Below are 23800 nucleotides of genomic sequence, written 5' to 3'. Positions count from 1 at the left end.
CCAATGGGGAGCAACGATCTCCAACCACCTATTCTGTAAGGAAGGTCCTTCAGCAGGGAATGCATACCATAGTTGGCTGTGATTACAGGGGCGGCAGGTAGTCTACTGGCAAGGTAAAACATATATATAATAATAATAATCTGTCGTTCTGTCCCTGAACAAGGCACTTAACCCACTGTTCCCACTATGCCGTCATTGACATAAGAATGTGTCCTTAACTGACTTGCCTAGTTAAAGCAATAAAATAAAATACCTGGAAGCATGCATTGTCGAACCAGTGCCAAAGGCATGGTTAATCCATATAGGGCTTTTCAGTCTCAGACGGAATGCGTTGGGGGCGATAAAACAACAGAGCCATATTCAATGAAGGGTAACTGAGGGGCGATTTTTTTGCACCTGGAGTTATCCAAACCCAACCTTCATTTACTAGTTGTGATACAAACTCCGTTTAAGACGAGACTGACTTGATGACCAAAATTATCCTATTTACACTTCTTAGTAAATTTTTAATAAATGTTTCTGACTCATATCGATGTCACATAGGCCGTTTTCAAAGGGATTTGTTCGTTTTTAGGGGCAGACCGTTTTAAATTTCAACTTCAAAGGGGGTGACGTTGGCCTTCACAACGATTCCGGTTTAGACTTCTCCATTTTGCACACACATTTCTTGATCTTTATGAGGAGCATCATTCATCTCCTGTGTGAGGCTCTGCGTGGTGGCCAGAGCTAAGCATTGCATTATTGTTGATGCATCGGGAATATTACAACAACAAAAAAATCCACAAAAACAAATATTTGTGGATTAATGCTTAGAAAAATACAATGGTAAAGAAATAGTTTGAGAATGTTAGCATGTTTTGGGAACATTTAAATTAATCAGACTATGATCACGTGACTTATGGCTGGTCGCGTGACGTCTCTTCTGCAAGCAGAAAGCTGTTGTTAGCTAATGTGGGAGCTCTAAAAAAAATGGAGGGCTTTAGACGGCTAGTAAAGTATTTTTTATCCCTATCTTCAGTATGGAACGTCGGTCATTTCAAGGACAGTGGGATGCTCTTTCCTCGAGAGTCGTCGTCGCGAGAGATCAAAGAGCTGAATGGACTATGGAACTTCAGGGCCGACCTCTCGCTCAACAGGAACTTGGGCTTTGAACAAGCATGGTACAAAAGTCGCCTTGCAGAGGTATGTAAACATCAATTGGCATTATCTAAATAGACCATAACTATGTAACAAGTATGTGCAGGTGGACTACGGGTCTTGCTTGTGCATAGTTAGTTATGGGTCGCTATAAATTCCCTTCAATGAGTGGTCGGTCTGTTTGGGAAATTTGAATTAAACTTTTATTTGCAGAATGATCTATCTTTAGTCTGCAAAAAAACTGTTTAGTAGTCTGTTGCAACTACATAGAGTAAATACATTTTAGTCCAATAAATAAGTTGACATTCACAACTAGAACTGTTTGTTTCGCCAAGTAGTTGCATGTATTTGAGTAGTTATACATTATAACGGCGATATACCATGGCTAGTTTGAAAGGGTCAAAAGCAATGACTGTAATCCTACATGGTGTGGCAGGTAGCCTAGTGGTTAGTATTGGGCCAGTAACAGAAAGGTTGCTTGATCGAATCCCCGAGCTGACAAGGTAAAAATCTGTCATTCTGCAGGCAGTTAACCCACTGTTCCTAGGCCGTCATTGTAAATAAGAATTTGTTCTTATTAACTGACTTGACTAGTTAAATAAAGGTGAAGTTAATGAAGTTTAATGAAGTTTAAGTTTAAGAACACACCCCTACTTGCTTGTTTTGCCCACCATGACACATTTGTTCCAATTAGAAACGACAGGTTGGTTTAGTTCTCTTGGTTTAGTTATAAAATGTGGCTCCTTTGTTTTGTTGTCCTGGCACCACACTGCCAGGTCTCTGACCTCCTCCCTATAGGCTGTCTCATCATTGTCGGTGATCAGGCCTACCACTGTTGTCGTCAGCAAACTTAATGATGGAGTTGGAGTTGTGCTTCGCCACGCAGTCCTGGGTGAAAAGGGAGTACAGGAGGAGACTAAGCACGCACCCCTGAGGGGGCCCTGTGTTGAGGATCAGTGTGGCAGATGTGTTGCTGCCTACCCTTACCACCTAGGGGTGGCCTGTCTGGAAGTCCATGATCCAGTTGCAGAGGGAGTTGTTTAGTCCCAGGGTTCTTAGCTTAATGATGAGCTTTGTGGGCACTATGGTGTTGAATGCTGAGCTGTAGTCAATGAACAGCATTCTCACATAGGTGTTCCTTTTGTCCAGGTGGGAAAGGGCAGTGTGGAGTGTGATTGAGCTTGCATCATCTGTGGCTCTGTAGGGATGGTATGCTAATTGGAGTGGGTCTAAGGTTTCTGGGATGATGGTGTTGTGAGCCATGACCAGCCTTTCAAAGCACTTCATGTTTACCAACGTGAGTGCTATGGGGCGGTTGTCATTTAGGCAGGTTACCTTTTTGCTTTCTTTGGCGCAGGGACTATGGTGGTCTGCTTGAAACATGTAGGTATTACAGATTCGGTCAGGGAGAAGTTGAAAATGTCAGTGTAGACACTTGCCAGTTGGTCCACGTGTGCTCTGAGTACACGTCCTGGTAATCTGTCTGGCCCCGCAGCCTTGTGAATGTTGACCTGTTTTAAAGGTCTTGCTCACATCGGCTACGGAGAGCGTTATCACACAGTTGTCCGGAACAGCTGGTGCTCTCATGTATGCTTCAGTGTTGCTTGCCTCGACGCGAGCATAGAAGGCATTTAACCCGTCTGGTAGCTCGCGGTTCGGTTTCCCTTTGTAGTCCGTAATAGTTTGCAAGCCCTGCCAGAGAATCTATGTATGTGTAGAGAGGGATATTTATCGATCACATTTTCTTATTGTATGCGATATTTTGTTTAAAATAAGGACATTTGCATAAATAAACCGAGCCTATTTGCATATGAGTATATTAACTTAAAGGGGTGGAACAGGGCTGTAACCACCAAACACTTAATCCGTCTAGGCCTACCTGCACTGTCTTGTCAAGTTCTGTTGCCTAATTCAACAAGTGTGTGTCAATAGCAGGATACCCTCGGATAAAAAATCAACACGCTTGGTTCTAAATTATTACTTTTTTTCTTCCACAAATGAACACCATCAAAATAAAGTTATTTTCTCTTTCTTGTGATGCAAGTGTCAAGACGTTGCGTTAAATCACCACTGGAGCTTTAATTAGCGTTCTTATAGATTCAACAGAAAGCCAAAGTATTCCATCAAAAACATTTCAGCCATTACAGGGGTATGTTTGACAGGTCATTATAAACATTTCTACGGTCGTAATGTTAAAACGAGAAACGAAAGGCACCGGAAAGAGTATGAAAGTAAAATTTAAAGCAATCAATCCACAGAGATTTAAGTGAATTTTGCATACCTCAAACTCAGGAAATGGGTGGCTGGAAAAAGACAGATCCTCAGGTGGGCGGGGCATGCACGTTGCTAGTATCATGATTGTCTTCCCCCCCAAAAAAATATTTACATGAAGATTGACTACAAATATAAAAAATTCTCCATCCACTATAATGGGGCTCCTGTTTTCCGCTCACAATTCCTGCAGTTCCGCGGTCGTCTGTCGTGCACACCTTGTCGGAGGCAATTTTTCAACTAACCTGGTTCTTGCAGATACACCTTTCTACCGAATCGAGAACAAAGAAGGTATCTTGTAAATGTCCCTGTTCAGTTGCAGGCGGTTCTCCAAAAACCAGAGAATATTCAGAAAGATGGTAAAAATCCATGTTTTGTATCACGTGAGAAATGCCTCTTGCATGTGTGTAGTTTTTTGTTTGTCACACTGACGCGCTGTCATCACAGAGATGACTCTGGGGCCCAAAAGCCCATTTTTTTAGCATGGGCAGCGCCATTGGACTTACACCATTTTGAAGTAGTCAACAGGGTGGGACTTCCTATGGGTTAAGGAAGGATCACATAATTCCATCCAAGTCATCAGGAGGGATCAGCCAATGAATTATAGTCGTGAGAAAACATTCTGTAATTGCAGGTGGCAGTAAATCGCCAACCTTGGCTTTATACCTGTTGAAACAACACATTATAGGTGGCAGTATGAAACATTTCAGTTGGTGTACAAACTCGTAGAAGAAAATTGACCAGGCCTACTTCAAAATGGAGATGGCCTCAATGGCGCTGCCCATTCTCTCAGATGCCATAATGGGACATATACTGTTGGGTCCTCTAATTATCTCTATTAGGGATGCACGATATATCGTTGAACGTATCGGAATGGACCGATATTAGCTAAAAATGCCGACATCGGCCCGATGTCTAGTTTAGCGCCGATGTGCAGAACTGACGTCAAAGCTGACGTGCATACCTATATGACGCCAAGTAAAATTTTGCGTTACATGTGCAACACCGCATTCCTAACCTAACCCACAAAGTCTGCTGTGTGGATCAAGCAGTCATTTGAAAGAGTAAGAAAATGTCAGCGAGACAACCCAAAGGCAAAATCCATTAACGCCAAGATGATGGAATTCATTACCCGTTCTGTCGTGGGTAATGTTGGTTTTCGCCGACTGGTCAAGCACTGGTACGCACTACCTAGTGCACTATTTTTCGCATCCTGCACTACCAGAGTTGCACAGTAATAACATCACTGCAATTAGCTTCACCACTGACATTTGGACCAGCAATATCAGCCCCATGAGCATGCGGAGTCTGACAGAACAGTGGGTTGTCAAGGATTTCGTACTGAGGAAAGTCGCATTGCATGCTCATGAATGTGCTGGTTGTCATACCGCTGCTGCCATTTCAATGGCATTTGAGAACATGTTTGAAACATGAACATGCTAGCTAGCGCCATTCGAACAACTGACTTGAGAAAAAAGCTCAACTGCGCCTGCAGCAGATGTGATACCCTCTATCATGGCATTGAAACACCTGGTCAACAAAACTGCCGACACAGGCTGTGAACAAGGGATTCGGTGGCGTTCTCTTTAATGTGTCGCCACCATGCTTGACACCATACAAGGACCGCTCCTTCGATGCAGACAAGAAACAGGGTTTACGTGAAATGTTACATACACAGTGACAGTGCGCACAGAGGAAGAGAGGCCACGGACAGACAGAGCTGAAACTTCACTGCTTGACATGTATGATGAAATCCTAGTTAAGAATGAAACGACTGAACAAATGAACAACGAAACAGCACAGCAAGTAAGTGAAAGAAATAGGTTTTGATTGTTTTACTGGTAATGGGAACATACGTAAATGCCAACAAAATAATGTGTGTGTGCGCAACCTTTTTTTATTTAACTATGCGAGTCGGTTAAGAACAAATTCTTATTTACAATGACAGCCTACCCCGGCGACGAACGCTGGGCCAATTGTGCGCTGCCCTATTGGACTCCCAATCACGGCCGGATGTGATACAGCCTGGATTCGAAACAGGGACTGTAGTAACGCCTCATGCAGTGCCTTAGACCGCTGTGTGTGTGTGTGTGTGTGTGTGTGTGTGTGTGTGTGTGTGTGTGTGTGTGTGTGTGTGTGTGTGTGTGTGTGTGTGTGTGTGTGTGTGTGTGTGTGTGTGTGTGTGTGTGTGTGTGTGTGTGTGTTAACTGTACTAGAATGCTTAAAAGGCCACAAATTTTAAATATCGGTTATGTTTTGGCATGGAAAATATCGGTGCAACGCTAATCTCTATGGCTGTCATTTACTTCTACACGTGGCCGCGTCGCATAGAAATGACTAGAAATGCAAGATGTTTGGTAGCTAAAATGGCGAGGGAACTGTTTTTATGAATATTCTCTGGTTTTTGGAGAACCACCTGCAATTGAACACGGACATTTTTAAGATACACTTCTGACTCGAGAACAAAAAAAGTATCGGCAAAAACCGACCCTTTCTACTAGCCAAAGTATAATGGTTACTATGGAATAATTCACACATCGCCGCTTAATGTATAGCTAGTATTTTAGCTAATGCTTTGTAAACTCAATAATTCAACATGATTTTAAAGGGATAGCCTGTTTCAAATAATTTGCTCAATTCCTCCCTCTTTTTTTCTCTCGCTCTTTACCTGTATTTGTTTATGTAGAGTGGTCCAGTGATTGACATGCCAGTGCCCGCCAGCTACAATGACATCACCCAGGACCCACGGCTGAGGGATTTCATTGGCTGGGTGTGGTACGAGAGAGAAGTGTTGGTACCCTCTGGATGGGTGTCTGAGGGAACCAGAGTTGTGCTGAGAGTTGGGAGTGCACACTACTACTCAGTGGTCGTGAGTATCTCACAAATTTTCTAACACTTCTGCTTAAGTTGCCATTCTGTTTTGCTCGTAGGATAACTCCACAACCTCCTCTCACATGAGTTCATCTGCAATGTACATGCACATCCCTCATTGAAAAAGGTATGATATTGTGTAAAGACTGTCACTCTGGCTACATAGGAATAACAGTATTTCTTCCCTGCCAGTGGGTGAATGGGATCAAAGTGATGGAGCACGAGGGCGGCCATCTTCCTTTTGAGGCTGAGATAGTGGAGGTCCTCCGTAACAACCTAGGTGGGGCCTGCAGGATCACCATAGCTGTCAACAACACCCTGACTCTCCAAACCCTGCCCCCAGGGACTATCCAACATATAGACGACCCCACCAGGTGACGTGATGAAGAGATTTTATATATATATACACTGCTCAAAAAAATAAAGGGAACACTTAAACAACACAATGTAACTCCAAGTCAATCACACTTCTGTGAAATCAAACTGTCCACTTAGGAAGCAACACTGATTGACAATAAATTTCACATGCTGTTGTGCAAATGGAATAGACAAAAGGTGGAAATTATAGGCAATTAGCAAGACACCCCCAATAAAGGAGTGGTTCTGCAGGTGGTGACCACAGACCACTTCTCAGTTCCTATGCGTCCTGGCTGATGTTTTGGTCACTTTTGAATGCTGGCGGTGCTTTCACTCTAGTGGTAGCATGCGACGGAGTCTACAACCCACACAAGTGGCTCAGGTAGTGCAGCTCATCCAGGATGGCACATCAATGCGAGCTGTGGCAAGAAGGTTTGCTGTGTCTGTCAGCGTAGTGTCCAGAGCATGGAGGGGCTACCAGGAGACAGGCCAGTACATCAGGAGACGTGGAGGAGGCCGTCTCCTGAACCCAGCAGCAGGATCGCTACCTCCGCCTTTGTGCAAGGAGGAGCACTGCCAGAGCCCTGCAAAATGACTTCCAGCAGGCCACAAATGTGCATGTGTCTGCTCAAACGGTCAGAAACAGACTCCATGAGGGTGGTATGAGGGCCTGACGTCCACAGGTGGGGGTTGTGCTTACAGCCCAACACCGTGCAGGACATTTGGCATTTGCCAGAGAACACCAAGATTGGCAAATTCGCCACTGGCACCCTGCGCTCTTCACAGATGAAAGCAGGTTCACACTCAGCACATGAGCACATGTGACAGACGTGACAGAGTCTGGAGACGCCGTGGAGAACGTTCTGCTGCCTGCAACATCCTCCAGCATGACCGGTTTGGCGGTGGGTCAGTCATGGTGTGGGGTGGAATTTCTTTGGGGGGCCGCACAGCCCTCCATGTGCTCGCCAGAGGTAGCCTGACTGCCATTAGGTACCGAGATGAGATCCTCAGACCCCTTGTGAGACCATATGCTGGTGCGGTTGGCCCTGGGTTCCTTCTAATGCAAGACCATGCTAGACCTCATGTGGCTGGAGTGTGTCAGCAGTTCCTGCAAGAGGAAGGCATTGATGCTATGGACTGGCCCGCCCGTTCCCCAGACCTGAATCCAATTGAGCACATCTGGGACATCATGTCTCGCTCCATCCACCAACGCCACGTTGCACCACAGACTGTCCAGGAGTTGGCGGATGCTTTAGTCCAGGTCTGGGAGGAGATCCCTCAGGAGACCATCCGCCACCTCATCAGGAGCATGCCCAGGCGTTGTAGGGAGGTCATACAGGCACGTGGAGGCCACACACACTACTGAGCCTCATTTTGACTTGTTTTAAGGACATTACATCAAAGTTGGATCAGCCTGTAGTGTGGTTTTCCACTTTAGTTTTGAGTGTGACTCCAAATCCAGACCTCCGTGGGTTGATAAATTTGATTTACATTGATCATTTTTGTGTGATTTTGTTGTCAGCACATTCAACTATGTAAAGAAAAAAGTATTTAATAAGAATATTTCATTCATTCAGATCTAGGATGTGTTATTTTAGTGTTCCCTTTTATTTTTTTGAGCAGTGTATATTTAGCATTGTCAGCATTTCCCAAACTCGGTCCTGGGGACCCCAAGGGGTGCACATTTAGTTTTTTGCCTTAACACTACATAGCTGAATCAAATCATCTTACGTTTGAGTTGATTATTTGTATCAGCTGAGTAATGCTAGGTCCAAAAACAAAATGTAGATCCATATTGACCTGGCCAAAAGCCACACCCATTAGCCCCCCCCCCCCCCCACACACACACAATCAATGTATGGAGAGATCAATAGAGCAGAAGGATTAAATTCAGGATGAGTCGTCACTCTAGTCCCAGGACAGAGTCTGGGAAACGCTGCGTTATGTTATCATTTTTAAGTTGGGACTAATCTCACATTGCCAGACACACATTTTAAGATTTTCTACAGACCAAACCTAAAATGACAGGTCGAGGCTAACTATCTTTTGATTCCTTTTCTGGTGTTAGGAGGGGAAATCATGTTTTGGATTACAAATGGAGGAAAATCTATGTCTATTGTCTACAGGTATCCTGCTGACTATGTTGTGCAAAACACAAACTTTGACTTCTTCAACTATGCTGGTTTACATCGGCCTGTAATGTTGTATACCACTCCTAAGGCGTATGTGGATGACATCACAGTGCTGACAACCTTTGTTGACAACATTGGTGAGTGCAAAAGAAGAAAACAACAGATTTTGTCATTCAATTGATCACTCAATCAATTATTTAGGCCTGTTCATCCATACCCTTTTCACACTATCGTGCCGACCAAAACTGTACTGACTCGGATATTTCCTTTTCACATTGTCCTTTTCTGCATGATTCCATCAACTATTGAATAGTGTGAAAATGGAACTAGTGTACTAAGGTGTTGGTCTCTTCTGTTCTGTGGCCTAGGTCTGCTCTCCTACCAGGTGTCGGTGCTGGGCAGTCCCAACCCCACGGTCACGGTGACTCTCTCAGACAAAGATGGCCGTTGTGTGGCCTCTTCCACTGGACCCTCTGGGGTCCTCAAAGTAACGGACGCCAACCTGTGGTGGCCGTATCTAATGCATGAGAATCCAGGTTATCTGTATTCTATGGGGGTGAGTTGGGCTGCATTCATAGTTGTATTTAATTAGAGTCTTACTGTTCCTTTATGGTCTTTTTTGTCAAACCTTTTATCAATGCAAACTACTTCAAATTATTATATGCAGAAATAAAAGTATTCGCACAGTTTTTACTCATGTATCACCCTATCCGTGTGATGACTGATTCACAGCTCACATGAACATAGCATCAGTTTGACAACTCAATCACACCACCCACACATCCACTTCCTGTGTTTTTGTAACAAAGGCTACAAAAATTATTTTGTAGCCTTTTCAGAAAGTTGCAAAATTACAGAATGTTCGAAATGTCTTGTACAGCAGATAGAATTATCTGGCTGTCATTGTAAATAAGAATTTGTTCTTAATTGACCTGATTAGTAAAATAAATCTGACTCATAGAATTTTGAGTTGTGTAAGCTCTATTACATTTCTATTTGCAACGTCCCGAATCTGAACGTTTCACCTTTTCCACATTGTGTTAAGTACAGCCTTATTCTCAAATTGATTACATTGTTTTTTTTTATCCCCCTCATCAATATATACACACTACCCATAATGACAAAGGAAAAACGGGTTTTTAGAAATATTTGCTAATTTATTCAAAATAAAATAACAAATAACTTTTATATAAATAAGTATTCAGACGCTTTGCTATGAGACTGAGATTGAGTTCAGGTGCATCCTGTTTCCATCGGTCATCCTTGAGATGTTTCTACAACATGATTGGACTCCACCTGTGGTAAATTCTATTGATTGAACATGATTTGGAAAGGCACACACCTGTCTATATAAAGGTCCCACAGTTGACAGTCATGGCAGAGCAAAAACCAAGCCATTATTAGGGTGACGGAATAGTCCGTAGAGCTCCGAGACAGGATTGTGTCGAGCCACAGATCTGGGGAAAAAATTATCATCATTCTTAAATGGAAGAAGTCTCTAACAAGACTCTTCCTAGAGCAATCGGGGGAGAAGGGCCTTGGTCAGGGAGGTGAACAAGAACCTGATTGTCACTCTGACAAGCTCCAGAGTTCCTCTGTGGAGATGGGAGAACCCTCCAGAAGGACAACCATCTCTGGAGCACTCCACCAATCAGGCCTTTATGGTAGTGGCCAGACAGAAGTCGCTCCTCATTAAAGGCACATGACAGCCCACTTGGAATTTGCCAAAAGCTACCTAAAGGACCCTTTACTCAGTACTTTGTTGAAGCACCTTTGGAAACAATTACACCATGAGAAACAAGATTCTCTGGTCTGATGAAACCAAGCTTGAACTCTTTGAATGCCAAGCATCACGTCTTGAGGAAACCTGGCACCATCCCACGATGAAGCATGATGGTGGCAGCATCATGCGGTGGAGATATATCTTTCAGGGATTGGGAGACTAGTCAGGATCGAGGGAAAGATGTACAGAGGTCCTTGACGAAAACCTGCTCAGGACCTCAGACTGAGGCGAAGGTTCACCTTCCAACAGGAAAACGATCCTAATCACACAGCCAAGACAACGCAGGAGTGGCTTCAGGACAATAGCCCGGACTTGATCCTGATCAAACATCTCTGGAGCGACGTTCCCCATCCAACCGGACAGAGCTTGAGAGATTCTGCAAAGAAGAATGGGAAGAACCACCCAAACACAGGTGTGCCAAGCTTGTCGCTCCTACCCAAGAAGACTCGAGGGTGTAATCGTTGCCAAAGGTGCTTCAACAAAGTATGGAGTAAAGGGTCTGAATACTTTTATGTAAATGTGATATTTCAGTTTTATTTTTAATACATTTGCCAACATTTCTAAATGTGTTTTTGCTTTCACTATGGGGTATTGTGTGTAGATTGATAAGGGGGGACGGGACTATTTAATCCATTTTAAAATAAGGCTGTAACGTAACAAAATGTGGGTAAAGTCGAGGTCTGAATATTTTCCAAATGCACTGTACATCCCTCATTGCCAGGTTCACATGACAACAAGTGGTGAGGGTTCTGTCTATGAGGATGTGTATGCTCTGCCTGTGGGCATCCGCACTGTGCAGGTCACCAACACACAATTCCTCATCAACAACAAACCCTTCTATTTCCATGGAGTCAACAAACATGAGGATGCTGATGTGAGTACTGAGTAGTACCATTAGAGGGCAGCAAACTCTGAACCAGAAAAGTGGGCAGTGTGTCAGTTTTGTATTGTGTATGCAACTGACTTCCAGCAGGTGTTAAGTCATATTTGCCAAGGAATTTAAGCAATAAGAAAGGTTGAAGTGGCATATACGTTCTTATCATCTGATTAGGTTCTCAGTGTTTAGAATAAACACTTTTTTGTTATCTGGTTTTATGCTTATGGGACTCTGTAATTCAATAGACCAATTTCTGTGTCAACTGTCTGTTCTCATTGCTTGCTGTGTGTGTCAGATCCGAGGCAAAGGCCTGGACTGGCCGCTGATGGTGAAGGATTTCAACCTGTTGAAGTGGCTGGGTGCCAACTCGTTCAGGACCAGCCACTACCCCTACGCTGAGGAGATATTGCAGATGGCAGACCGCCATGGCATCGTGGTCATCGACGAGTGTCCTGGGGTGGGCATCAAAGATATGTAAGTCATCGTCATAGTGACAGTTGCGGTTCCTGTGACCTCTCTGAAGGGTCAGTTAAAGGTTACACGGTCACCAGGTGTCAGCAACGTTTGATGAGAACCTCAAGGTGTTCTTTCGCACAATGAGTGTGCCAGTCATTTTTTAAGATACTTTTATTTAAGCCTGTCCTTTTTTTGCTTGCAAGTCTAAACCATTAACTACTCTGTTTCAAATGGACCATTATTGGCAAGTTTATATACAGCATTGAACTTTTAAAATATTATCAATGCTCTGCCAATACATCATCATTAAAGTCTAGCATCAAGTCAGGTCTTCTGTGTCTCTGGGACATCCTAATCGTATCCTGTCTCTTGTCCCCCAGCCGTAGTTTTGGGAACGCCTCCCTGTCGCATCACCTGGCGGTCATGGATGAACTGGTGAGGAGGGACAAGAACCACGCCTCCGTGGTCATGTGGTCTGTAGCCAATGAGCCGGCCGCTGAGATGCCCCCTGCTGGATTCTATTTCAAGTAAGAGAATGTTAGCATTCATTCACATTCCCTAAATGTGCATCCTTGTTACTTAAAATGAACATTCACGTCATGCAAGAGTGACATTGTAGTGAACAAGGACTGTTAGTTACACTGAAACTCTTCTTAGTTCTCACATTTACAAACGAGGTAGCCCTTTACGCTTACAGCCCAGCCTGTTTACAGTATGAAAATTGCATATTTGGTCAATAATAAGGACCTAAATTGGAACACGATGAATGTACAGTAACATATTATAAGTGTCAGCTTTACAGCACTGTATGGGATTCAACTAACATACATTTTAAATGTGTGCACCACACACAACCAGAAAGATGCCCCCTCCTGTTAATTGGGTTACTTTTGAAAAATAATTTTGAGTGAGGAGTGCTGTAAATCAGGAAGACAGTGTTCTGAAAGATTAGACGTTGAGGATTATAATAAACACCGCTTTCATGTCATACAAGTGAACCACACATCCGTGAGTCCAAATGTGCTCTTCACATTTCCATATTATAAAACTCATGTCATTTACAGTATCAGTGTTATAATCGTTGTGCTAGATGTACAGTCACAAGGATGACATGGTGTCATACCCTAGGTTGTTCTGAACAGAATGCCACAAGTCCCTCGCAACAGATTCAGCCCTGCCCACAAAGGGTAAAAAAAAAAGTAATCTCAGTGAAATACATTTATTTTAGTACTGCGCTAAATTACTTCATATGTTATGTTTATAAGAGTTTATGCCTGATCTGTGATGCGTTTAGCCAGCAAGTCAATTTTTTTTTTTATATATATACTTTTACAACTTATTTTAAGTTACAAAGCCGAGATGGTAAAATGCTAATTCATTGGCAATAACTGCATGCACTCTGTAAAAACGTACGCAGCAAGCTTGTCTGTATCTAGTGTGAGTGAACATTATGATGAATTGAATATTTTTTTACTGGCTCTGCTCTTCTTGACTCATTCAGTGACTATATCTTTTGACACCTCTGTTCGAGTCAGTAATGCCCAAAGCAAGTCTTCCTCTGACACCGCCTGGCATAGAGGTCCTGGATGGCAGGAAGCTTGGCCCAAGTGATGTACTGGGCCGTACGCCGAGCAGTTGCCATACCAGGCGACTATGCAACCAGTCAGGATGGTGCCGCTGTAGAACCTTTGGAGGATCTGAGGACCCATAAGAAATCTAAGTCTCCTGAGGGGGAATAGGTGTTTGGACCATGATAGTTTGTTGATGTGGACACAAAGGAACTTGGTGCTCCACTACAGCCCTGTCGACGTCAATGGGGATGTGCTCGGCCTTCCTTTTCCTGTAGTCCGCTATCAGATCCTGAGTCTTGATCACGTTGCGGGAGGGGTTGTTTTGTTGGCACCACACTGCCAGGTTTCTGACCTTCTCCCTACAGGCGGTTTCATCGTTGTTGTAGATCAAGCCTACCACAATTGTGTCATCGGCAGAGTTAATGATGGTGTTGGAGTCGTGCTTTGCCAATCAGTCGTGTGTGTGAACTGGGAGTACAGAAAGGTACAAAGCACACACCCCTGAGGGACCCCCATATTGAGGATCAGGGTGTTGTTGCCTAACCTTACCACCTGGGGGTGGCCTGTCATGAAGTCCAGCATCCAGTTGCAGAGGGAGGTGTTTAGTCCCAGGGTCCTTAGGTTAGTGGTGAGCTTTCTGAGCACTATGGTGTTGACTATGGTAGTCTGCTTGAAACATGTAGGTATTATAGACTCGGTCAGGGAGAGGTTGAAAATGTCAGTGAAGACACTTGCCAGTTGGTTCGCGCATGCTCCTGAGTACACGTCCTGGTAATCCGTGAATGTTGACCTGTTTTAAAGGTCTTGCTCACATCGGCTACGGGGAGCGTGATCACACAGTCGTCCGGAACAGCTGGTGCTATCTTGCATCCTTCAGTGTTGCTTGCCTCAATGCGAGCATAAAAGGCACTTAGCTCATCTGGTAGGCTCGCGTCACTGGGCAGCTTGCGGCTGGGTTTCCCTTTGTAGTCCGTAATAGTTCGCAAGCCCTCCACATCCGAGAGTCAGAGCCAGTGTAGTAGGATTCAATCTTAGTCCTGTATTGATGCTTTGCATGTTTGATGGTTCGTCTGAGGGCATAGCAGGATTTCTTATAAGCGTCCGGATTAGTGTCCTGCTCCTTGAAAGTGGCAGCTCTATCCTTTAGCTCGGTGCGGATGTTGCCTGTAATCCATGGCTTCTGTTTGGGATATGTGCGTATGGTAATTGGGTACATCGTCGATGCACTTATTGATGAAACCGGTGGCTGAGGTGGTATACTCCTCAATGCCATTGGAATATGCACCGTGGTTCTTCCAGTCTGTGCTAGCAAAACAGTCCTGTAGCGTCCGCATCATCTGACCACTTCCTTATTGAGCGAGTCACTGGTATTTCCTGCTTTAGTTTTTGCTGGTAACCAGGAGCCGGGAGGAAATAATTATGGTCAGATTTGCCAAATAGAGGGTGAGGGAGAGCTTTTTACGTGTCTCTGTGTGGAGTAAAGCTGGTCTGTATATATAATAACAAAATAAAAAATCCTCTCTGGTTGCACTTTTGACATGCTGGTAGAAATGTAGTAACACAGATTTCAAGTTTCCCTGAATTAGTCCCTGGCCAGTAGGAGCGCCGCTTCTGGATGAGCATTTTCTTGTTTGCTTATAGACAGCTACGTAAAATATAGATGGTGTGGTCTACAGTTTATCATGAGGTACTCTACTTCAGGTGAGCAATACCTCAAGACCTCCTTAATATTAGACATTGCGCACCAGCTGTTATGGACAAATACACACGCCACCTCCCCTTGTCTTGCCAGATGTAGCTGTTCTGTCAACAGCCAGTGAAACTGCAGGGTGCCAAATTCCAAACAGAAATCCCATAATTTAAATTCCTCAAACATACAAGTATTTTACACCATTTTAAAGATACACTTGTTGTAAATCCAGCCAAGTGTCCGATTTCAAAAAGGTTTTACGACGAAAGCACACCAAACGATTGTTAGGTATGAGCCAAGTCACAGAAAAAGACAGCCATTTTTCCAGCCAAAGAGAGCAGTAACAAAAAGCAGAAATAGAGAAAGTTAATCACTAACCTTTGATAATCTTCATCAGATGACACTCATAGGACTTCATGTTACACAATACATGTATTTTTTGTTCGGTAAAGTTCATATTTATATCCAAAAATCTGAGTTTAGGCAAGACGCTACTGTATCACTTGGCAAAAAGACTGAGAAAATGCAGAGCGCCAAATTAAAATTAAAATACTATGAAAATTACTATAAAATCAAACTTTCATTAAATCACACATGAAAGATACCAAATTAAAGCTACACTGGTTGAATCCAGCCAACATGTCAGAATTCAAATAGGCTTTTCAGCGAAAGCATACGATGCTATTTTCTGAGCATAGCACCATATTAAACAAAAGAGAGAGAACATTTCAACCCTGCAGGCGCGACACAACGCAGAAATAAAAATATAATTCATGCCTTACCTTTGAAGAGCTTCTGTTGTTGGCACTCCAATATGTCCCATAAACATCACAAATGGTCCTTTTGTTTGATTAATTCCGTCTATATATCCAAAATGTCCATTTATTTGGCGCGTTTGATCCAGAATAACACCGGTTCCAACTTGCTCAAACGCGACGAGAAAATATCTCAAAGGTTACCTGTAAACTTTGCCAAAAAATGTCATACTACGTTTGTAATACAACTTTAGGTATTTTTTCACGTTAATGATCGATAAATTTGAAGACGGGATGATATGTGTTCAATACAGGATTAAATCGATATGTAGCATGCCTTCTGTTTGATTGAAGCGCATGTCCAGGACACCTGGAGTGCCTCGACTTCAAGATGGCCGTATTTCTTCATTACACAAAGGAATAACCTCAACCTATTTCTCAGGACTGTTGACATCTAGTGGAAGCTGTAGGAACTGCAAGCAATTTGCTTAGAAATCTGGTTCCCCAATGAAAGCTCATTGAAAAGACAGTGACCTCAACAACAACAACAAAAACTGAATGGTTTGTCCTCTGGGTTTTGCCTGCCAAATAAGTTCTGTTATACTCAGACATGATTCAAACAGTTTTAGAAAACACCCTGAAGTTTCTATCCAAATCTACTAATAGTATGCATATCTTATCTCCTGGGGATGAGTAACTGGCAGTTGAATTTGGGTATGCTTTTCATCCAAATGTGAAAATGCTGCCCCCTACCCTAGAGAAGTTAAACAATAATGCAATGTGGTGTTGTAGGAGAACTGTCCCAGCTTTTTGAGCAGTGTGTCACGTCTTCACTGTTCTTTCTTGCACAATGATCACCTGGACTCTCCTCTGCCTATCAGCTATTCCTATTTGATCTTGTCGGTTCATATTGAAAATTGATGCAGCTTTGAATGCTTTTGTGTGGTATGATTGGTAGTTAGCCTATTGCATATCTGGACAAACTATCCACAATTGTTACTATGAATGGTGGATAGAGGGCAGGATAGACTGTTAGACTGAGACTATACTGACCTGTGGTATAGTAAAAGTTATACACTATCCGTGTGCGAAGGGAAGTACCAAAGCACCTTGATATAGGGGAAGCGCATGCAAGCTGATGAGGAAATTTGGCTAGGATGGAGAAAATTATATAGTAAAAGCTCATGTTAACCAGGGGGAAAAAACACGCTACCCTCCCGTGCCTTTATTTATTTTTATTTTTTAAACACAACCCTCCCCAAAGCAACCCTCCCACCCAGTAAATTGAACTTTCCCTAGCTAATATCGATGAGGCAAAACTATAAAAAGAGGAACGTTCATCAAGTGTCATGACTCATGCATGTTATGTATACCTAGCTATATTTAGGGTGTCCACCCACTCTGCCAAGAGTTGGTGAAAAATGCACTTTGATAACATTTCACTTCCTTTTGTTAAGATGTATTTCATAACATGACAAATATGATTAATGTTCTGACTCATTCAGTGGGGTCTTTTTCTAACATATCATTAACCTTTTGTTCAAAAAGTAATGTTTCATAACCTAATACATCTGATAATAAACACCAAGCTCTATTGACAGTGTTGTAGCATTCTTGACGAAACCTTTGTGGATTTCACATTTTATGGTCGTCTTCTAAGTTGTTTCCGCGGGTCGCAAAAATGTACATTTTTGAACTGACTTAAATGTTAAAGGCTTTGAAAATAAACCGTGCGGTACACTGTGCTCATTTTGACAATTCACTGCATTATATTTTTCTGATCACTTTTTTTTTCTTTTTTTCTCTCCATTTTTTTCTCTCCATCTGGAATCCATAGATTTAGTCCCCCTAATTTTAAAGGGTAAAAACTCCAATACATTGGGAATGGATTATGATAGATGTATGTACCATTGGTTTTCTTATAGGATTATCTACACTTAACATTTTTACACATTGGTCAAAATGTATTTTTGATTGGGCACCCTACTATATAGCTTGAGTCAAGGCAGAAGCAGTGTTACTCTTCATCAGCATCAATCAAAAAATATTTATGTGAAAACGACAGCACCACTTTGTGCAATTCGAAGACCCGAGCAAGCTAGTTGTCGTTGTTGACCGATCAGGTTTGCGCAGCCGAAAGTGAGTGATCTAGCTATTGAGCATTTTGAACGTGAGAACTTTCAAGCAAGCTAGCTAACTATTTTCAAATTGGGCATTTCTTTCATAACCCATCTAGCTAAGTTTGCTTTATCTAGCCTGCATTACACTTTTTGCCTTGTTGTTTGAGCTGTAATGCTAGTTAACTGCAGTACCAACCTGCCTAGCTGCCCATCTAATCAGCTAGGTAGCTATTTCTAGTACAGAAAATACATTTTTCAAGTTGAATGAATATGATTTTAAACCTAAAAATATACCATGTTAATTTCAAGAAAAACACATGTAAGTGAATGGGTTTTCCAACGTTCTGAAACTTTCTCTACCCTTCATGGTCATTGCTAAGCTAAACTTATTTAAAAAAATGTCATTTTACCTTTATTTAACTAGACAAGTCCGTTAAGAACAAATTTTTATTTACAATGATGGGCGAACCCGGACGACACTGAGCCAATTGTGCGCCGACCTATAGGATTCCCAATCCCGGCCGTATGTGATACTACAGTCCCTTTTTCGTATCCAGGCTGTGACGCCTCTTGCACAAAGATGCAGTGCCTTAGAATGCTGTGCCACTTGTGAGCCCACTAAACAATGGGCCTCACGTCATTGACACAAACCTGTCTTCCGCCATTCTGAAGAAAATTTGCGGTGGAACACACACTTGAATACACTCAGCTCCATTTTATGTGCACCAAAATTGCAATCTTATTCTCTGAAGTGCCTTGTGAAAACCGTGTAAGATAAGATTTCATAACTTTCATATTCCATATTGGCTATAGCCTATTTTATCAAATTATGCCCACCTGACCCAGATTGCGATTTATACTAGACTGTTTTTGGATTGCGTAAACAACAGTATTTGTGTGATGGTGGGGATGCAGGGCTGGGTTCCAAACAAAGTGTTCTTGCTTCAGGTCCTCAACAGCACAGCTAGGAGAGCTTATAGAAGCACAACCATTTCGAGCTCTTCCTTGCATTAAAATTACTTAAACTGTGCACACTTTGGAGAGGTGTGTGTGTGGCCACTTGGAGACACCAGTTAAACTTCTTACTCAAACCCTTGTAATTTTTTCATCTTATGTTGCACCTACCCCCAAATGTTCCATTAATTATTATTCTACTGAATGTTTCCAGAGTTTGCAGCGTTTGTCGATAACGAAATGAATCCAAAGTGCAGTAAATGTAAAATGCACATAAAAGCAACAGTAATGTTTGGATTCAGTCTTGTCAGGTGAACTGTTGTCCTCACCATTGGTCTAATACTTTACCCATAATCTCCAAAGTGTTCCAATTGCTACCATGGTTTTGAATATGCTTCTCATATTTCTCCTGTTAGAAACATTTCAACATGGTCCAAGTTCCCTGAGTGTAAAGGGTTAATGGTGAAGTCATAAGGGAAGGGAAAAGGAGCATAATGTATATATTGTAGGCTATGTGTTCTTATTGTGGAGCAGCTTTTAGAATGGAGGGAAGGCTACAATTCCCCAAGTATTTTTTGGTATTTGCTTTACATCTAGAAAACCCAAGTAAACAAACTAAGTCGGTGGTGGGTGGGTGTGCATGCTTGTTCATTAGATGGTAGAGATGGATTTTTATGAGTCTGAGCATGTCTTGGTAGAATGCCATTACTGGCCTGTGGAATGCATCAGAGTAGTACTTAACAGAGCATTAACAGGTGTAGCTCAGGCCAGGGAGTGACTGGCAGAAATGGACGGGCACACAGCAGGAATTTCCTCATACAGTTCATTGCCATTTACAATACTTATTAACTATGTGTTGTGGTCATAGTCAACAAAGAGAGCCTGATGCGATGAGATGGAGTCATTTTATACTTGTTTAAAATTATTTCCTTCTTCCTGGTCCTTTCTCCTGTACTCATCCGTCTCTGTATCCCTACCTCAACCCTCTGATCCCTTACCCCATCTTGGAACAGTAAACAATTGCTCTCTGTTTATGTTTTTGTGTCTTTTCAGGACACTGATAGCGCATACCAAATCTCTGGACCCAACTCGACCTGTCACCTTTATCACAGACAGTAACTTTGCCAGGGACAAAGGGGTGAGACTTCACTGTTTCTTTGTTATGTTTATGAAGGATTCTTTCTTCATAGAACTATGGCTCTCTCAATTCATTTTTCCTCGCATCCTCTCTCACTTCCTTCTCAAAACACATTCGAGGAGGTCAGAGGGAGAATTTTGGACCTTTTCCTCCAATGCGCTTTGAGAAGAGGATGCAATGAATTGATGAAAGACCAACTGAAAAAAGTCAGTAGTCTTTAGTCTCCCTTTTTGACTGTGCTTGATTCTAAAGCCCTTGTTGGAATATATGTAGGGCTATTTTGAAGGCATACCTATGCCCTGATTCAATATTGTCTTACTGCTTACTGAGGTCTGACTCTGCAGCCACAGTGACTCCCTGCTGCAAAGTTTAAGAGGAATTTAACAGAATTTCCAGGGAAGTTCTACTCCAACTATCCAGACAGTAGTTGATCAGTGGTGCCACTTAGTGACTAAGCTAAGCACATCAATTATCATTCAAATTCCATTCATTACAATGGGAATTCAATGAAAATGTATTTTGTAACACCAACATTGTATCTATAGTTCTAGCTTTTTAGGCTTATTTCTCCTCACATTGAAACCTGATTTCATACCCAGGCTCCATCCATCAACTATGACATTTAAATGTCATACATTACAATGAAAATGTATTGAACACGGTTTACCCTGTATTTCTGCTCTTCTCATATTGAACCCGGTCTTTCCCCAGGCTCCCTATGTGGATGTGATCTGTGTTAACAGTTACTTCTCCTGGTACCACGACCCAGGTCACCTGGAGGTCATCCCCTTCCAGCTCAACACCCAGTTTGAGAACTGGTACGGGAAGTACCAGAAACCCATCATCCAGAGTGAATATGGAGCCGACGTGGTTCCAGGACTACACACGGTGAGTGTTCCAGAACTTCTTTGTTCTTGCAGAACCTCTTCCATGTCATTTCCTCACAGGACAGAAACAGACTTAAAAGGACGTAAGGTATAAGGTAAACACGTGTGTATTTGCTGAGATTTCATGGCCTCTGAGGCGAACAATGGTCTGGATACCAGTTTTTCAAATATGCTTGAACAATTTGTCAAACACCTACCCAGGCTAGAACACAAGTTGAAACCTAAGTGGTTGAGCTTGAATGATCAACCCACATCTCTTTTGTAAAATAGACTTTGTCTCAATGAGAACCTGTAGAAACAAAAGTTAAATGATAAGCCACATTTTTATGTTCCCCACAGGATCCTCCCATGATGTTTACTGAGGAGTACCAGAAGATGGTCTTACAGAACTACCATGATGTGTTTGACCAAAAGAGGAAGGAGTATGTCATTGGAGAGCTCATCTGGAACTTTGCTGACTTCATGACAGCACAAAGTAAGGAGGAATCAGTACAAATCTATAGTAGTAGAGTTTATTGAAATTGTCAGAACAACCATTCTTGTTAAATATACAATTGAAGCTGGTTGTCATACCTTTGCTTGTTTAGTTTTGTGTATATTGAACAGAAATGACTAAAACTCCTTAATGACTAGGTAAGGAAAAAGGGAGCAGTAGCACAAATGGTTAGTAATGTGATGGTGGGGTAATAGAATGCTGAAAGTAGGCCAGTGCTTGAAAAGGTGCTAGTATTTATGTGAAATGTATTTAAAGCTCCCAGTGTTGGGTAAGTTCAGCCAGCAGGAGTGGGTGTAGCACACCAGGAGGGTTCATTCTTACTCTTAGACAGGCCACTCCCCCCACACTGTATATAGGTTTTCTTCAACTGTGTTATTGACTGTATGTTTTGTTTATTCCATGTGTAACTGTGTTATTGTATATGTCGAACTGCTTTGCTTTATTCTTGGCCAGGTCGCAGTTGTAAATGAGAACTTGTTCTCAACTTGCCTACCTGGCTAAATCAAGGTGAAAATAAAAAAATATTGGGTTGACTCGTGTACTAGAGGCAGCTCTGCAGAGTGGTCACTAGCTGGCACTGCCACAAAGTCATAACATCTGATTTTAAACCTAACCCTAACTTTAAGGACACGGCTAACCCTAATGCCTATCCCTAACCTTAAATGAGGACCAAAAAGCTATTTTGTTTTCATGAATTTTTACTGTATAGACAGTTTTGACTTTGTAGCTGGCCCATCTAGTGGAAACCAATCAGTTATGCTTCCAGGACAAGAATCATGACCATAAACATCAACATGCCACTACCCCAGTGCCAAGTTAGACCAGCATTCAAGAATACCATGTTGACACTGCTGGTCTTAAACATATTACCCACCCACTCCTCACTTTACATGCTGGTCTGGCACCATGTGTATACAGGGGAGTGAACATAATGTACTGTTTGAAGCAAGACCTTATCCCGTGTAGACAATCTCCAAGAGAAAGCAGAAGCTGTCTGTTCCTTTTCCACCTAATACAACAATGGTGTTGAATTTGGCGACCGTAAGAAAGTAATGTACAGATCTATAGGCTTTATACTTTTAAACGGCTGAAACAAACATACACATTTTGTTCAGGAAATTAACCTTTTCTCTTCCCATCTCTGCAGCGGTGACCCGTGTGGTGGGCAACAAGAAGGGCATCTTCAGTCGGCACAGACACCCCAAAGCTGGCGCCTTCCTCCTGAGAGAGAGGTACTGGAGGCTGGCCAATGAGACAGGCCTACTGCCCTTCTGAGCTAGGTACCCCTGATACACCTGGATGGGGGACACATAGCACCTGGGTCTTATTCATTAGTGCAAATACCCTCACTTCGTAACAAAACATTTTAGCTATTGGACAAGTCCAGGTAGTCCTTCTGTTTTGTTCTGTTTGGTACCTAATGAATACAACCCTGTATGGGGGACAAACCCACGACTCAGAACCGTGTCTTATGACAACTACAATGCTCAGAAGACCACATCAGATTATTACTAGAACCAACCTCACTGGATCTTGGCTGAGTATTTGTCTTCCTCTGTTTTTAATTCAGGAATCAACCCCATTTTATGCATGAATGTAAATCATGATGTTCTGTGTCAAATGAATGGGAATGTGATGTATGAAAAATGTATGTGGATTTTTCTTAGAATGCTTGCTGGCTCAATGTTAAGACTTCACCCATTTGACTTTTTCCAGATTGTTGTTATAGCCTGAATTTAAAATGGATTCAATTTAGTTTTTTTCACTGGCCTTGACACAATAACCCATAATGTCAAAGGAATTATGTTTTTAGAAATTGTTACAAATTAAAAGCTGAAATGTCTTGAGTCAAGTATTTAACCCATTTTGTTATGGCAAGCCTAAATAAGTTCAGAAGTAAAAATGTGCATATCAAGTCACAGGTTGCATGGACTCACTCTGTGCAATAGTGTTTAACATGATTTTTGAATGACTACTGCATCTCTGTACCCAACACATGCAATTATATGTAAGGTCCCTCAGTCAAGCAGTGAATTTCAAATGGATTCAACCACAAAGACCAGGGAGGTTTTCCAATGCCTCACAAAGGGCACCTATGGTAGATGAAAAAAAAATGAAAAAAAAGCAGACATTGAATATCCCTTTTAGCGTGGTGAAATTATTCATTATACTTTGGATGGTGTATCAATACACCCAGTCACTACAAAGATACAGGCGTCCTTCCTAACTCGGTTGCCGGGGAGGAAGGAAACCGCTCAGATATTTCACCATGAGGCCTAATGGTGATCTAAAGCAGTTATAGTTT

At 42.4% G+C, this 23800-nt stretch overlaps 1 protein-coding gene across 1 annotated transcript; it reads left to right on the top strand.

The window, feature by feature from the left end:
• The first annotated feature begins 910 nt into the window (after positions 1–910).
• Positions 911–23342, top strand: LOC139582792 (beta-glucuronidase-like). The gene is made up of 12 exons (XM_071413128.1): positions 911–1182; positions 6095–6277; positions 6472–6653; positions 8763–8905; positions 9137–9324; positions 11273–11425; positions 11724–11902; positions 12265–12411; positions 20028–20112; positions 20824–21000; positions 21339–21474; positions 22643–23342. The coding sequence occupies exons 1-12, from the start codon at positions 970–972 to the stop codon at positions 22768–22770; spliced, it is 1914 nt and encodes a 637-aa protein (XP_071269229.1). The 5' UTR covers positions 911–969; the 3' UTR covers positions 22771–23342.
• The last annotated feature ends 458 nt before the right edge of the window (positions 23343–23800 follow it).

This window comes from Salvelinus alpinus, chromosome 1, assembly GCF_045679555.1.
Source record: "Salvelinus alpinus chromosome 1, SLU_Salpinus.1, whole genome shotgun sequence".
NCBI lineage: Eukaryota > Metazoa > Chordata > Actinopteri > Salmoniformes > Salmonidae > Salvelinus > Salvelinus alpinus.
The sequence above is the reverse complement of the archived record's forward strand: the minus strand, read 5'-3'. Positions and strand labels throughout refer to the sequence as shown.

Bases quoted from the DNA above. Each gene is read 5' to 3' on its own strand.
- LOC139582792 (XM_071413128.1), top strand. From the start codon at position 970: ATGGAGGGCTTTAGACGGCTAGTAAAGTATTTTTTATCCCTATCTTCA. The intron at 9,325-11,272 runs GTGAGTTGGGCT...CCTCATTGCCAG, and splicing joins GTTATCTGTATTCTATGGGG to GTTCACATGACAACAAGTGG. The intron at 12,412-20,027 runs GTAAGAGAATGT...GTGTCTTTTCAG, and splicing joins CCTGCTGGATTCTATTTCAA to GACACTGATAGCGCATACCA.